This window comes from Corapipo altera, unplaced genomic scaffold (genome assembly GCF_003945725.1).
Source record: "Corapipo altera isolate COAL_440 unplaced genomic scaffold, ASM394572v1 53, whole genome shotgun sequence".
Classification (NCBI taxonomy): Eukaryota; Metazoa; Chordata; class Aves; order Passeriformes; family Pipridae; genus Corapipo; species Corapipo altera.
Window position 1 is genome coordinate 1,559,470 of NW_020884900.1, and position 16,606 is coordinate 1,576,075.

General features: G+C 37.3%; 1 protein-coding gene across 8 annotated transcripts in view; it reads left to right on the plus strand.

The window, feature by feature from the left end:
• The window catches only part of CCSER2 (coiled-coil serine rich protein 2), a 65,526-nt gene that overhangs the window by 16,780 nt on the left and 32,140 nt on the right, over positions 1-16,606 (plus strand). For all 8 annotated transcript variants that reach the window (XR_003528652.1, XM_027649350.1, XM_027649352.1 and 5 more), the window contains 2 exons: positions 13,598-13,688; positions 16,225-16,387. Coding sequence is in view for 7 of the 8 variants with exons in the window: in XM_027649350.1 (XP_027505151.1) it covers positions 13,598-13,688; positions 16,225-16,387 (254 nt within the window). In the remaining variant the exon portion in view is untranslated. The remainder of the gene's footprint in view (positions 1-13,597; positions 13,689-16,224; positions 16,388-16,606) is intronic.

The following is a 16,606-nucleotide window of genomic DNA, read 5'->3' on the forward strand; positions in this document are numbered from 1 at the left end:
ACTGTGCTGTGAATTTTTATCTAAATGAGAAAAACATCAATAATACTTGTTTTATTTTTACAAGGCAGAAGTGTATTTTCAGTCAGCTTGGAATTTGAGGGGAGAAAACGTAGCTCTGAAGTGTGTTGCCTTTTAGTGGTGTTTTTGGGTGGATTTTTTCCTGTGCTTGTTGATTTTGGCAGGAATCACGATATATTTGATTTATTTAGTTTAAAGATTAAACAATTATAATTTGTAATCTGAAGATGCAGATGAATTTCTGATGCGGTTATTCATTATTTCTGAAGAATTAGGTTCTTGGGTATGTTACTGTAAGCTTTTGTTCCATGTTTTCCTTTTCTCTGCAAGCAAGGAGTATAAGGACAGGTTAGAAAAAAAAGAGAATAATTATCGTGATTAGTCAACACATCTCATGTTTCGATTGCTGGGAGATACGCGATCAAATTATGCAGTTTCTCATGTGGTGAGGTAAAAGCAGTTCATATCTGTGTGTCAAAATCCAGTTGATGAGAGTCAGATTTAAGAGTTTGGAGTGCTGGAGCTAATGCCAGCCAGGCTGCCCCTTGGATTTAGTATTTCCAGGGCAATCACCAGAGCAGATCGTTGGTTCTGGAGTTTCCGTGGCACAGACTGGGGTGAGTAGAAGCAATGAGGCTGAATAGTAATTCAGGGAACTAGGTGGGGACTAATTGGTCATGTAATTTGGCTCTTTTTTTTTAATTTCCGTTCTGCTATTGTATTGTTAGTCCTTTAAACTGTATCCTCCTTCGTATCAACAAATACAAAGTGCTAAATGCTTTTCCTAAACTTTTCCATAGATGGCAGTGCAGATCCTATTGGGTGATCTTAGATTCGGAGTGTTTGGACCATCTTTGAAAAAAAAGGCAGCTTTTGCACAGGGGGTTTTAACTGGGCTTCTGGAGTGACAACCAGCATAGGAAGGCAGTGGAAGGAGCTTATTGTCCCCTCAAGCTTATTGCTCCATTTTTGCGGGAAGAAAAGCAGATAACTTTGCTATTCCCAGTACATCTTGGTTTTAAGGACACAGTGGGGAAAGAGGAAAATAAATTTGGCCTCTTTTAGGACAGTCCTTCTGTTCTTCACTGAGCGAACAGCTATGAAGAAAATGTGCAATCCAGGTTTAGAGGTTTAAAAGTGATACAAATCTAAATATCATAAGGTGATGCTGTGGGGACTTAGAGCTTGGGGGAAAATGTGTGGATATTTTGTGAGGATGAGAACATTGTTATTATTTCTAATTATGTAACAGAAAATAACTTATTCCACTATCTCTGCTTTTGTTCCATTTCCAGTTTTGAGGGCAACAAGTGAATTGGTTAACTTTCTAACTGCTGGACTCCTTTCAGGTTTCTAAGCATTGGTTTTGTTGGTATTCCTTATGCTCTTTTCATCAGCTGGTCTTTGCTGCTGAGCACCAAATCACTGAGACTATTCCTACTCAGTTCTGTGTGAGAGGACTGATGATTAGCAGAGCAGTTGATGGCTCTGTAAATTAGCAACATAAACAATATTTGTCTGTATGTACTCATGTTTAGCTGTGCTGTTTGCTCCTGTCCTGTTACAGCCACTGACTGTAACACCCAGCTGCTTCACTGTTGTGTGGCAGAAAGCTGCTTAGCAAGGTGAGCTTCATTTCACAGCCACTGAATGGGTAGTTAGGAGTGAAGCTTACATCATAATTAAAAGCAAAAAAACCTCAAAACAAAATAAGGAGTTACATGGCAGAAAAAAAGGGAAAAAAACCAACAAAGCAACAAACCTTAATAGGGATTTACACATTTGCTGTGTCTCTTAAGTTTGGATTTTGCTCATGATTGTAATGATTGCAAACAATAAAACTTTGCAATTTACAGAACCAAACTGAAACCAGTGATTGAGTTCTGTAGTTCCTCTAGATTTCTCTTTCACTGAAGGAGGGGACTGTTAGTATTTTGCTTGCCAGTGCCTATTCAGCAGCTGAGAGGGCTGTTAGTCCCTCAGTAAATGTCTGGTAGTTACACATCTGCAGGACTGTGTCTGATTTCTACTGTGATCTTGGAAATAGCTGCTTAGGACTGAAGTAATTTTACTTCGGAGTGCAGGAAACATAAATGTGTTTTTTCCTGTTTCTTGGAATGGGGACTTGGACTGTAGTCTAATATACCAACCTTGCTGGACTGTTATTTCCCTTAGTTTCTGGAAATACAGTTCACCATACATGTGAGCAGTGTAGCCCAAGACATTCATCTTGACTGGAGTCTCGTGGCTCCTTTGCTTAACTGGAATGAGACGTTCTCTTGTTGTAGTGAGGTTTGAGCTCTTGTGTTTGCTCCTGTCCATTGCATTAAGCAGACACATGAGAAACATAAGCTTTAATAAGTGTTCAATGTAAGGCTTTGAATATTTTTGGAAAGTGCAAGTCCTTATTTACATTTAGAGAAGGATAGATAATAGAACTGTTATTCTTCTGAAGTATGTGCTTGTTTTTAAACTATTCTAGTGCTTAATAGACTGCAGGAAGTAAAAATTTATACTGAAAAAATTTCACTAGTTCTTTCTTTAGTATTCTCTACAGAACAAGTTGTTCTGATGTGATTTGGTTTTTCTTCTTTTCTCTTAAAGCAATTTCATTTGGGCAAATAGGTTTAGACAGGAAGTTTTGCGAGTGTTCCCTGTATTATCAGATCATGTCAAGACCCTGTCTTACAAAAAGACAAAAGAAATGGAGTCCTCTGACCCTTTTTTACTGTAGGCTCCAGGAAAATCTGAATTTTTGTGCTGTGTTAGTTCTTACTGAAATAAAAAAGCCAGTATTTTGCGTTTATGCAGAGTGAGCATCAATGTAATTATAAGGACATAGGATTACTGAATAATAATTGAAATCTGGCTTGAAGAGACAGATGGGTTTTAACTGCTTTGCTGAGAATTTAATTGCTCTTGGGATGAAATCTGGATCTCTTTGGAATGAATCTGTTTTGACACGTGGCCAGACTTTTAGCTGGAGTATGAAATAGTTACGTTTTTCTCTTCTTCTGGGCCATTTTTGAAATCTTGTAAGTTTTGTTTTGTTATATTTTTCCCTTTTGTGATTAGAACTTGAGAAAGGATAGTTCTTTTCAGATGGGTCAGAATGCTTTCTGGTTCCTGAAGCACTGGTACTCACAGTGAAATGTGCTCTACTTCCTAGAGAAAGAGAAAATGAACTTGCTAAAATAGAATTATTTAGTTCAGTCAGTAATTTCTTTCTGTAATTAAGTTATTTACAAGTAATTTAGTGTTAATTACCTTAATTTTCTTTAATAATTCACTTCTCAAAATGGCTTTATAGTAAGCTTTAAATTGCCGGTTTGATTTCTCAAATGAGTAATTTATTACCTGAATTCAGACTTGTAGCATTTGTAGTTCTAGTACATTTATTTTCTTGGAGTGAAATGTTCTAGGTATTGTCTTCTACCCATCTTCCTTTCTTTAGTTGAACTTTTTCTTCAGGAGGTTAGTACCAAAGCCTTAGTTCTTGTTCTGTGAGAAATGAGGCTTTTAAAATTCTGGGCTGTTGGGTTGCAGCTGTAATAAAAATAAAAGTGCAAGTAAGCTTAACATAATGTAAAAGTGTGGAATAAAGCAGCTATCCAGATCCATAAGGACTGTTTTTAAAGTATTATTTGGGAGGTTTTTATCAGTTCTGATCCCTTAGAGATTACCACCTGAGATAAGATATCCCTTACCCTGTGTGGATTGTTTTATGGAACTGTGTAATGATATGATAGAAGTGCTGAAGTTAATTTGGAAATGGTACAATTCCAGTTGCAAATGAGGTAAACAGTGAGTCTCCATTCTGTGCTAGCAGCACTATATAACAGCCATTAGAAGCATTTTCAGCACAATTTTTTTCTGAATTAGAAATAATGTTTACAGAGTTGAACACAATCTAAGTGGTATACTGAAAATGAGTTGCACTGTTAGGAATTTTTTCAGAAGAAGCAGTGGCTGATTTATTGGGGCATTCAGTAGAGTATTCAGATCTTGTGCTTCATTTTCATTCATTAACAGGGTGTAGTGAAACTATGTATCTTTTCTCTACACAGACTTTTCTTTTTTTGCTATAACTTCCCGAAAGAGCAGTCATGAAATGAATCCTTTGGGTGCAAACTAGTTACAAGAAGCCACATAAAAAGCAGTTTTCATCAATGAGGTAGTTAAAATTTGATTCTTTTTTCTGCTTTTCATCTTGCAAGGAACAATAAAGATCTTTCTCAAAGCTGAGAACAGCAAAAAATGTGTCTTGTTTTAGTGACAGTCTGCTGAGATGCACAGTGTTAACTAATTGCATTTCCTCCTTTCTTAGAATAAATATGTGTCTTTTGGCTGGCAAAAGGTTAATATAGAGAATTAATTGTATATTGTGCTCTCATGATGCTTCCTAAAAGTAATTTTTGCACTGCAATTGGGCACTTCCTTAAGAAGGGTCTGAATTTGTTCTGTGACTGAAAGCAAAGGGTGGTTTCACCTCAGTCAGTGCCATTTTGACTAAAATTCATTATGACACTAATAAATACGCAGTTCTAATTTTGTTTGTGGTTAGTTTAATTTTTTTTTTTTGCTAGTGATTTTGGTACGGTGACAACTGATGACACTACTTGATGCTCAGCACGTTAGCGAGGGTGTGAGGTTGAAAGGAAGGATAAGGCATTGTTCTTGTGGTATAACTATTTAGTTAAGTATAATTATTCTAGTTTTAGGGAATCTTGTACCTATATTGGGGTAATTTGGATTTTGCAGTACCTGTTGCCTTTTTGGCACCTGAAAATGCTGCCTAACAAGTTTGTAAGACCTCAAAAGTTTTAGTCTTTATTGCTGCTGCCAGGTTTATCTGGTCACTGTTGTAACAGAACTGGTCCACAGAGGAGGAAACTGGGCAATCTCTCCCTGTAGGTGAGTGAATGGATAACAAGATTCATTGGTGTGACAGATAATGGGACCGACTGTGAGAATGTAGTGCCAGTGCAGGAGGTAATTTTATCTGCCTATTACCCAGAAAGCATTCAAACAAACCAATGGTAAAGGCACTTCAGAAATCAGGAGGTGTGTATGGGCACTAAGAGAAAGTCTCAGTGGCAGGAGTGCCTGATGGGGTGTGGAGACACTGAAGTATCTGAACCTGCCAGGCAGTGACTAAGAGCAAACCCAGAGGGTGTCAGATACTTTGCCATTTGTGTTGTACCTCCTTCAGCATTTCCTTCTGTGCCCCACAAACTGGAGAACATGTTTTCTGATAGAACTGTATAGCACACAGCATCAGTAATGTGGAAGGGCAGTGTGGAGGTGATTCTGTCCTACAGGACAGAATCCAATAATTCACTGGTCCTTCACACTCCTTTACCCGAAAGCCTGGCTTTTGGGTTAGGCCAATATTTTTCTTGGCAAGAGATATCACAGTAGCACAGCAAGTCTTCAGTGAGATTTTAGCTTTTACTGATGCATTCTAGAAAATGGCAAGCACCATGTTTTTACTTCTGATATGGAAGGTTTTCTTGGAAATACATAATCTAGTAAGCTACCTTTTCTGTTTAGGTTATCCACGTGAAAAAGCTTTCTCTTACTCAGTTTTCTAAAATTTGTAAAGTGGTCAAACTTCCTTCTCAGAGATATAGTGATTCTGGGATTGGAGTCTAATACAGGTGTCAACCTTGAAGGTGTTTTTCATTCCCATGCAGCAGCTGCTGTTGTTGGTAACCTCTGTTTAAGCTCATAACTTCATGTCCAAGTTCCACAACTCTTTGTCCCAACAGCTCAATGCCATGTTCCCGAATCTGATGAAAATTATTCTTACTTAAATTGTACTGTTCTAACTTCATAGTTTTCATTAGGTCAATGTAATTGTTTTAATTTTTCCAGTATTACAAGTATAGAAATCTGTGGCATTTGTTTTTCATATTCTCGCTTTCTTTGGCATGCCTAAAAATTTGTATTTGGAAGACCACTGGAGTGCTTGTTTCTGATTTCAAAGCCTCAAAAATCAATATCAACTTTTTGCATTTACTCTTCATTATGAACAGATAATATTTACGAACTTAATGAATTAATGGGAGAGCATCTTTTGATTAACATGTCCACAGTTAAGCTTTTAGTAGAGAACTGCAACTGCTATGGAAAACTCAGTCTGTATTGTTTGTCAGTACAGAGCTGAGGGTATGAACTGGTTTCAGATGTGTTAGCAGGGCTCCTCAACCATCCCTTCAGCTCAGTTTGCTGGCAGGCACTTTTCTGCTCATGGCAGAGAAAGGAAATGTCATGAAAACAGAGACTATGATTTCAGAGGCACTGCCTTCAGAGTGAAAACAGCCACCATCTACCCTCCCACCTCTGCTCTGGTTTTCAACTTCAGAGCTTAACAGCAAGGGGAGGTAGTGAGACATCGAACTGCTTAATGAGATGGCTCTTCTGTCTGTCTTGTGTGCTGTAGGTGTCCCTGCTGTCAAACATGATTAGGAGGTTATATGACTGAATTATAGTGTGCAGACCTCTTGTGATGTTGGTTTGAGATGTCAGATTTCAGATGTTTGTGAACAGCCTTTTATGGCAAATGACCTTTTTCCCTTTGCACTGAGGAGGCCTTGGAGAGCTACTTGATTCAAAACTGACATAGTTAATCTTCTCATGTTCTTTGGGCTGGTAAAACCAAGTAAGGCAGCTTCACTTATACTCCTGTGTTTTGTTTGTCATAGCTGTTAATGACACTTTTTGATTTGCGTGCTGGAGAGAGGGAGAGAGCAACAGCTGATGTGAAATATCAGAATAAGTACTGGTAGAAGTTAGCACTGGTTTTACTTCATAAGCTTGTAAGGAACATTTCCTGTACGAGTTGGTAACTGCATATCCACTGTTGTGTTTTAATGTGAGTTTGTGCTATTCTTTCCAATTTTTTTATTTATTCCACCAAGCAGCATAATTTTACAATGGCAGAAGGCCTTCCGATTTTTTCTACTGTACTTCATCGAACTGTATTGCTGATTTTTTTAAGTCTCACATGCTGTTTTCCTTACTCCTAGGAACTCTTCAAAACAGTGAGCAGGTACTCAGATTACAGTATTCTTCAAGTTGGAGTGTTTTTCAAAGTTATCTATCTGGTATAAACAAAAAGCATTTTTTAAAAGATATATAAAACAAACTGAGACATATATCTAACCCATATAAATGGTTTTCTGAACATTTTAGAGATAACTTGGTTAAAAACACCTGGGCTGACACACAGTTTCCTTTTATTCTTCCTGTTTATCTCAAATGATGTCCTGATAAGTTACTGGAACATTGCTGTTGAATCTTTCTGTATTATTTTCTCTTGTGAGGCATCAAAAATTTAGGGGAGAGGCATTGTCTTATACACGTTGGGGTGAATTGTTTTTGCAATGCACACAGCTTTGGTCCCTCTGAATGAAGTGTGTACACCCTATTTCAGTCTTAGTACCCCACCAGTTCTAAACACGGGGTTTTCTTGTTTTTTGAAGAACACTTGACATTGCATTCAGGCCGTGTTGATACCAACTGAAGTCTGATATTACCTTATAACTCTTAATTTTCATCCTTCTTGAAACTAGAAAGTCAGCAAAGGACCACTTTCCCTCATGTAAGGTGGATCCAAGTAAAGAGCATTTTGGTCTTTGTGTGTCCTTGTTGATATGTATCAGGGTAAGTGTGATGAGAATACACTTTTGCAGCAGGATGATTCCTGAGTTGTTAACAGTTCATTCAGAGATGGGTTAAAATAGAATCACTCCAAGGTAGTTAGGAGGTATTTGAGGATTGTTTTGGTTTTAAATAGAAACAAGTATATTAAGCCGACTGTGTAAGAATAGAACACATTAATGATGTATAAGTGGTGTGTTCAGGTTAGTCCAGAAGTCTCTCAAGGGTGGAGTTAAAGCTTACTGCACAAGGAAACTTAACTGAGGTCCTGGTAGCAGCTCGTGCCCCAAATCCTCTGAATTTTGAGGTTATTGTTTTGTTCCTTTCTCAGCTGGGAATTATTTGAAGCCTCCCTATTTTCCTCTAAGCCAAACCTTGCTCTTCTGATCCAAATGCAAGTCAGTGGTGTGAGAATCATTGACAATTAACTCTGCCATTTAAGAGTAACTATAGCAATTACATACTGCTTTATAGTGTAAAAAAACCTGCATTGTTGGTTGGGTAAACTGTAAAAGCAATGCTGAACTTCTGGTATTGTTAGTTTTTTGTGCAAACAGACTGGAAACAGTGAGTAGGAGGGACTGCTTTTCCTCTGCCTCTGCTGCTCCTCACTGCTCATGGCTTTCTGTTATCATGTTTAATAGTGAACAGGAAATTCACTGCTTAAAAGCATCTGCCTGTTTAAAAAAAAATTAGAAAATAATCTTAATTTTTGCTGTAGTTCTGCAGAAGGATGGTTAAAGTGCTGTCCCCCGTTCAGTTTTCCTTGTGGGCTCATCACTGGAGGCTAGATGGCAGTCAAGGAATGCTGCTTGTGGTGGAGCTTGGGCTGTGTGTTTGAAAGTGCTCTTGTTTGTGAATTAGTGAAGTCTCAAGAGAATGATGAATGTTTCTGGTTTTCTTCTTTCTCTTCCTTCATCATGTTCTTGAATTTCAGATTTCTTACACAGTCTGACACCTGATTTTATAATGAAAAAAATAAAATTATAAGAGCAGCAAGCATAACTGCTTAAGATACAGTGGATAATAACTTCAGCTCATAATTAATTCCTGTATATTTACAGTAAACCTAGGTGGAACGTACAATGCCTCTATAAAAATGTTTTTACTAATAGTAAATATTTATTTAAAACCGTTGAATTGAACAGTTAAACATGAACTTTGTTCTGCATATCCAAAACATTTTATGTTAGATGGTTACTGTGACAACAAATGTGTTACAGAACATGGACAAAATTACAAACTACTTGTTTGGATGTTTTGCTTCACTGTCTTTAATGTGACTTGTAAGGTAAAGCATTTAAAATAACTTCCTATCCTATTTTTGGTATCCTGCAGAGTTCTGTCCTGTCTCCTCTGGGTGTTTTTCTCTTTTTTTAAGTACTTTGTTTACAGTGGTTTTTTCTCTTCAGCCCTATGATACTGTATGTGCTTTCCTCTGTTTATATCTTCTGTCTCCGTTTTCTGCCTTCACTTAACAGTTCTGTTCAGTTCTTATAAAACATTGCCTTTTTGAACTCTTGTGTTGAATTCCTGTTTCTTTTTTTCTCTTCGTCTCTGTCTGGGGTGTTTGCAAATGCTGAAAATAGCATTGAAAAAAGACCCTGAGGGTCTCCCTCTTTTCTTCTGTCAGCCTTGAATTGTGTTTGACTTTGGCAGTTATCCTTTAACTGCCCTTCAGATGACTTATCTACCCAGTCTGTTTAGGGTTTGTTTTTAAAAGCTACTTCCATTTTTCATTCTTCAAGAACCTGAAATGATACTTTGTTGGTTTCTGTGCTATTCTCAAATGCTTCACTTCTCTTGAGTTTTTTGGCCAGATTCTTCTGTTATTCTCTCCTTTTACTCATGGTTATCTTCTGATGTGGACATTTTCATCATCACTGGAAGCAACACCTAAGTCAGTAAATCAGTAACAAAACTAATTAGTTATTTTCCTTTAACTGCTTATTTCTTAAGGGTAGAACAAACAAATGAGGTCTGAGCTCATGAATTGTGGAAACAGGTAAAAATACTGTTCCTAGTATTCACCACCAGTTTGTGATTACCTCAGAGCAATTGCTTTTCAAGCAAAATATCATAACTTGGCATTGGTATTTTGAGCTCAGGCTCTTCTCAATTCTGTGAACACTCTCTGAAATTATTTGAGGGCTGTTTATCTGGAACTGCTTTGTGTTTTTACACTAGCTGAAATTCCTGACTTCTTCCTTTTTTCCCTTAATTCCAGTGTAATATACATTGTGTTGTAAACTTTCACTGGTCCACGTTTTTTATGTTTAATAGGGAGAAAGTGTAAATATATATCTCTCTTTTCCAACTTGGGCATTTTATGCTTTATTTTTGGCTGTGTTATAACCTCACAATACTCAACTTGAGAAGTAGAAAGCTGAGAATCAGGCTTCTTACCTAGGCTGTTAAGCAAAATGGAACTCAAATTGGTGGACTGAAAAACACTGCTCTTCAGTGGAAGAAAAAGCTTATGATGTATGTTGCATGAGGAATTTTTAGAAACTGAGCTTTATGAGAAGAATATTTTGCTATTCCAGTTTATTATGGTTGACATTGTCTTACACTGAGTTTCAAGTTGTTCAGCTTCAGCAAAAGTACCTGCTCTACAGTACGGCAGTCTTCAAAACATTGGTCTTAACTTATTATTGATATACCTCTTGAGGAAGAGGTGCTGAACTCCACACATCCAACAAATTGGGCTAAAACCCTGAGCAGTTGTTGGGTGCTTGTTGAGCCTGTGGTAAGACCCAGCACCTGAGGACAATCACTATGGAAAGAATTTGCAGAACATGGAAGTAAACTTGCTGGATGTGGTGTAATTACACACGTGTAGTGTGCCTTATTCTCACCTCTTTTAATCTTTTTCCATCTCTTTATGCAATATGAGGGTTTCCTGCTGTTGGGGTTCTTGGGTTACTCAGTTCTTATACCAGTACTCAAAGATCTGTGTTTCACCTAAACCTTTCCCTGTTCTATTACGGGAAGCAAGCAAAGCACTGCTGCCTGTGGACAGTGGAAGAGCTTTGTGGAGAGAGGTTGAGGGTCAGCATTGTAGTTTGATTTGGGATTTTGCAGTCCCAAACTTAATCTCTGACTAGGTTGTACCATCTTGAAAATCCAATGCTAAATCAGCCTTGTGAAAAACACACCCCTTTCAATATGCATCATTCTTTTCAACTATAGAAATAAAATGGAATTCTCCTTTTTCTGTAACTTGTAATAATTGCTGAAACATATTATTCTGTAGGGTTGGAGCTGATGCACTTTTAAAAATTTTTTTATTTCCCGTTCTGTTTGAACTCGTTGCCCAAAATCACTTGATGATGCCAATTGCTGTTAAGCACATATTATTAACTGTGTTAGTGCCAAGTAGTTAACTGCAGTTCCTTATGCAGTAGAAAGAATAACAGTGGAAGTCTTTAAATATAGGGGGGTTTATGTACTAATGTGCTGATGAAACCTCCTCTTTATCTTATGGCTATTTCAAGATGACATCTACTTGGATATTATGTTTCCCAAGTCACCAGCACTGGGAAATGCTCCAAGTGCTTTCACACATGGTCCAGTGATTACAAAGACTTGGTATTCGCAGTTGTGTTTTCCAGCATGGAGTTTCCTTTCCCAGAGTTTCCTCGGTGTGGTGAGGAATGTATAATTACAGAAGCATAATGAAATGGGCTGTTGACAGAAAAGTATGCTTGGAATCTCAAGTGCTGTCCTTCTCTGACACCATTAGAGTTCCAAAGTTCTGATACAAAAATAGTAAAGTGACTTATCCAGGTTTATTGGTTAACACTCTGACATACTATGTTTTTATATTGTGCATTTTTCAATGTGATGGCAAAAGTTTTCTACTTTGTGTTTGTGGCCGCGGTTTCCACTTTATTTGTCATGCTCATTAAGGTTCCTGCAGTAGAGGAAAATAATGCTTGTTCATACTAATTTTGAAGATCAAAGCCTAGCATAGAAACAATTTATCAACTAACAAACCGAAGCTGCCTCTCAAACACACAGAATTGTTTAAAAAATATGGGTTAGTTAAAAATCTGTTAGTTCCGGGAAAAACATAAATAAATGGAAAAAAAAAAGAAGTAAATTTCTACAGGCAGTTTGTTCTCTCAAATATTAAATCCATGTTTCTTTTAAATGGATTCCATTTCTTTGTGAAGCTTGTCCATAGTTGGATTTATTATTATTCACAATTCCTTGCTATGTAGGTTTCCTGTTTTTTCCAGTCGATGCACAGAATACTATGTGTAAACAAAACAATTCCAGTAGGACTTTGAAATATAACAAAAACAGGTGGTTATGTCTCAAGTGTTCCATCTTTCCTTTATCCTGCTCATGTTTTCCAAAGTGCATATCAACTATTTTAATCTCGCACTCTCCCTCCTAAGTCAATAAATTACTTGCCCTGCAGAAATGCAAAATGTTTAATGTTCTATATCATAAAATCCCCCAAAATCTTAAAATATACTTAGCTCTTGTCACCATTTCTAATAAAATACAGTAGTCCTTTTTGAGCACTGTAGGAAGGCTGCTGAAGAAAAGCTGGAACAGCAGTTCAGACAAATGCCTGTTAATGTTGTTCCTTTACATCTTCCATACATCTGTGACAAAGTAAATCTAATAAATGACAACCAGCAAAGGGATAACTTTCCAAGGGAATATTGTTTTGTAGTGTGCTCATAGTCTGTGTTCTGTGAAGTATTTAATGATCATGTTTTGATAAATAATTATAAAGCACTTGTTTAACTTGATATTTGATAAATTTTTCACTATTGGTCCCCTGAATCACCTTTAGCGGTAGCAGATAAACCCAAGAAAAATCTGCATTTCTGCTATTAGGAAAAAGGCAGATATCAAGTGCCCAAGTCTGACCTTGGGCTTTAAAGCTGTGGCTTTACTTGTGAGATCAAGAGTTAGAGCTCTATATCCATTAGCAGTTTCCTCAGACCTACTTTGTTTTATAATCATTTGGTATTAGTAAGTTTAGTTTTCTTTGAATAATGAAGTAAACCACTGTCTGGGTTCTCTGGTCAGGTGCTGCACTTCATTTGCTGCTGTGACTTTTCAGCTGTGTGGTGCTGGCAGTGTCTGACTGTACCATGAGCTGGGGTTCTACAACCTTGATCTTGACTTTTTCCTGCTCTTGGTAAAGGAAAGAGGGGTTAGTCTGTCTTTTTAACACAGACTAGACTTGCCCACACTACAGTCCTTATTCTTTGATATACCTGACTGACTATATTGAATATGTATAATTCCATTTAGTACTAACTCTATATTGCATTTTTTTTTGTGCTGTTAGCACACCCATGCAATATGACTGTTAGCCCTTATAGGAACAGCTTTGTATGAGCCACAGTGTTAAAGACAAAAGGAAGCAGAACTTAATGCTGATAATAGCATATTTGAAGTTTTATTGGCCCAAAAAGTCAAGATAACATAGGTCCCCTCACTTCCTTTCAATGATGTCATGATAGTATGAGAGCTGAAATAAGGAGATTCAACATCATCTTTTCACAAAGCTGTTTTCTTAATTCTAAGTGAGCAAAGTAATTTAGTTTTAACATGTTTTCAACTGGGGAGAAGGCAGGATATTAATGAATAGAAAAATACCTGGAGAATGAATAGAAAAATACCTGGAGTATTCCATTGGTGTCAGGCAGAAAAAAGTTTTAATCCGTCTTTGTTTTGTCTCTCGCTTTTATTGTGTCATATCACTGGAGGTGTGATGACTGTTGTTTGTATAGATGGTCTCAAGTAAGATGTCTCTAAAGAGGAGGTTGCTAGTAGCATCATGTGTACAATACAAACATAACAAAACACTTAAATAATCTTTTTATGACAACAGGGTAAATGAAATATCATAGCACAGTTTTATCTCACTTTTTCTTTCCTGCAGGATATCTTGAATAATCTTGATTCATGTGATCTTGAAGATGATGATCTTATGCTTGATGTGGACCTGCCTGAGGACCCACCTCGTGACAAAGGTTAGTAAATCAGCCAAGCCATCTTATAGCAGTGAAACTGCTTCGTGGGCTTAAGAGGTGTGATTTTTTCAAGTTGTCTTTTATGCACTCTTACTTTCAGTGAGGGTGCTGGCAAACTTCACCAAGAGGGTAGTGGTACCTAGACGCTATTGAAGAAATACAAATCCAGAACAGAATGAAATTGGTAAAGGAAATTATGGCTACACTTTCTCAAATCCTAGACTGGAAAACTTTGAGGCATTTGCTTTTAGTTATTCCTGACCTACTCATAGGAATTGTTGTTGTCATGTGAATATGGGTATTGGCTTTACCTCCAAGTTCAGTGGAGGTCAGTATATTTTCAAATGAACAGAAACACTGAACGTGGAACACTGTTATGCCCTACCCTGTGCAAACAGGCACTGAGAGAAAGAAGACTTTCCTTATTGTGTGTAATGTTCAGCTGCCTGCTGAAGTTGGAGGAAATTTGGCTTGTTTTGAGAGCACTTCTGAGTTCTTTGAGTGAAGAGTCCTGTATGTATGTTAGATATGAAGCCAAAGTAACAGTAAATACACACATAGTTTTCCATCTACCACAATGGTGGCACATCATGTTTTAACAGTGTGCACATATGAAATGCAGTATTTAGTCTTGTAAATCTCAGAATGAGTCTTCCAAATGACTTGTGGGAAAGGCAATTATTGAGAACATTGCCAATATGAAACTTTTCAGCCCTGACAGGTGTGAAATTTTTATTCTTTACATAACTAATTTTCCAGAATGAGTAACAATCCCAACCTAGGGCATATTCTTTCAATAAGGGTAATTCTAGTTCTGTTGGGAAAAACTAAGAAATGATTTTAAAGGGTAGATGAATTTCTCGTAAGCTTCCTTGTTTATAAAACATGCACTGCACTTGCATCAGTAATTCCATTGCAAATTATTTAAAAACTGCTAGGAAGGCATGTGTTTTAAAGGTGAATGTTTGCCACAAAAACATTAAAAGGTAATTACTGTTAATTTTCGCGTTTTTTTAGACGTTGGGTTTCCTTATAAAATTAATGTGACATAAACTGGGTATCTCTGCTTCTCTTGAAATCACTGTATTTTTAGCAAAAGAAGAATTTCAAAGCCACCTCCAGGCTTTCCCTTATGTGAACCTGACCACCTGAAAAAGCAAAACTTATTCTTGGGTAATATCCACGTGTCTTTACTCAGTGTCTCAATTTAATTTTCCAAAGGTTACTTATAAACTTAAGGAGGGCTTATTTTGCTGTTCATTTTCATGTGTTGTGACCTGTAGAAGGATATTGCTAAAGGAAAATAAACCTTCTGTTACTTAAGGTGAATAAGTTTATTTTCTTATGTAATTTTTTGGTTATTGAGCTATGTGATAAAAACTATGTAGCTCTGAGTATTTTTTATAATGATGTGTAAAACCCTTTTTGCCAACACTCTTTCCACAATTCTGTGTGTCCTCACTGACGTCAGCCTGTTAAGGCTTTCCAGGTCCTCAGAAACTCTCCTAGTTTCACTTTGGAGTCTGGGATGCCGCTTGGCCACTATTTATAGAAACAGTTCTAGCTCAACAAGTATGCAGGGAGCGAGGACGGCAGTTTTAAATCACAGGGTAAGGCTGGGCTCCCTTCCCAACCACACGCAGGCTGGGAGCTGAGCAGGAAGGAAGGCCTGTTTGTGAGCGGCTTGTGCGCAACTTGTCTGAGTAGGCAGCCGAGTAAACAATGTTCTCTTGTGTGGAGTTTCTCCCAGCAAAGGACTGCCAATGTGAGGAAAAACTCCTTGGGTAAGTGAAGGAGAAAGTGTGGTGGCAAAATAGCAATTCCTGACTGTTTTTGCCCTGTCTGACTGCCCCGTAGCCGATGTTTTGGCTTTCTCTCTGGTTGTTTGCAGGCTGTTGCCAAATTTAGCATTTGTTCCCTTAAGAAGTTTGTGGAATCTGTGTGACTTTGCAGAAGTTAGTGTTTTGAAGAGATTATTTGGTTTCCTTGTTTTAAATCATGCTGGTTGTCCAGGTAAATAAAGATTAAGTGTCTCTGAAACTGAAAAACAAACAAGATGAATAGGGTGAGCTATATCTGTGTTCTGAGTAATGAAACTGGTCTCTTTTGGAATGCAGTACTCTTCTCTTTTTTACAGTGTTGTCTTGCTGTGTTTGTGGGCTGTTAGAACTATTTAAAGGCTTGACGATAAGGTTCTTAAGAAGGAGAGGAAACAGTTACTTCTGGATTTATTTTCTTCCCAATAGCTCTAACTCCTCCTAATGATTTTCTACTTGAACTGAAAATACTACTAAGGCTGGATTCTGTAGTTTCTGCTACAGGTTACTCTTATTCTTAGAACAAGTTTATATGTTGGTAAAAATGTGACATCATTATATAAGTCTGCTTGACACTTCTAAAATACACAGTTTTGTGTTAAACAAACAAACCAACCAGATTTTACACTGCATTTGTTACCAACACGTAGTAAATATTTTATTTACAAGGTCCTGGGAACAAATTTTATAATTTTTTTTGAACTCTGTGCTCTCTGTAGAGGAATGTGAAAATATGAGCCGTTATGATAGACAAGACAGAAATGCTAGACAGCATCAGGAAGGATTCTGGAAAAGAGCACCGCAGCAGCGATGGAATGCACAGGATCACTATCATCTTGGCCATACTGATCAATATATCCATGGTAAAAATGATTTGAACAGGTAAAGGACTTGTCTTTATTCTCCCAAACAATGCAACAATCACTAATGAGAAATTCCTTTTGGCACTGAAGGGTCTCAAGCAATACTGAGTACCAGGAACTTTTCAGATTAGTTGTATGTCTGAGTGGGAGCATCACTGAGGGTTGTAACAATTTCTTTACAAAACTTACACTTCTGTTTTTATTCCAAATACTTGTTACTTGTGTTGATGTGATACTA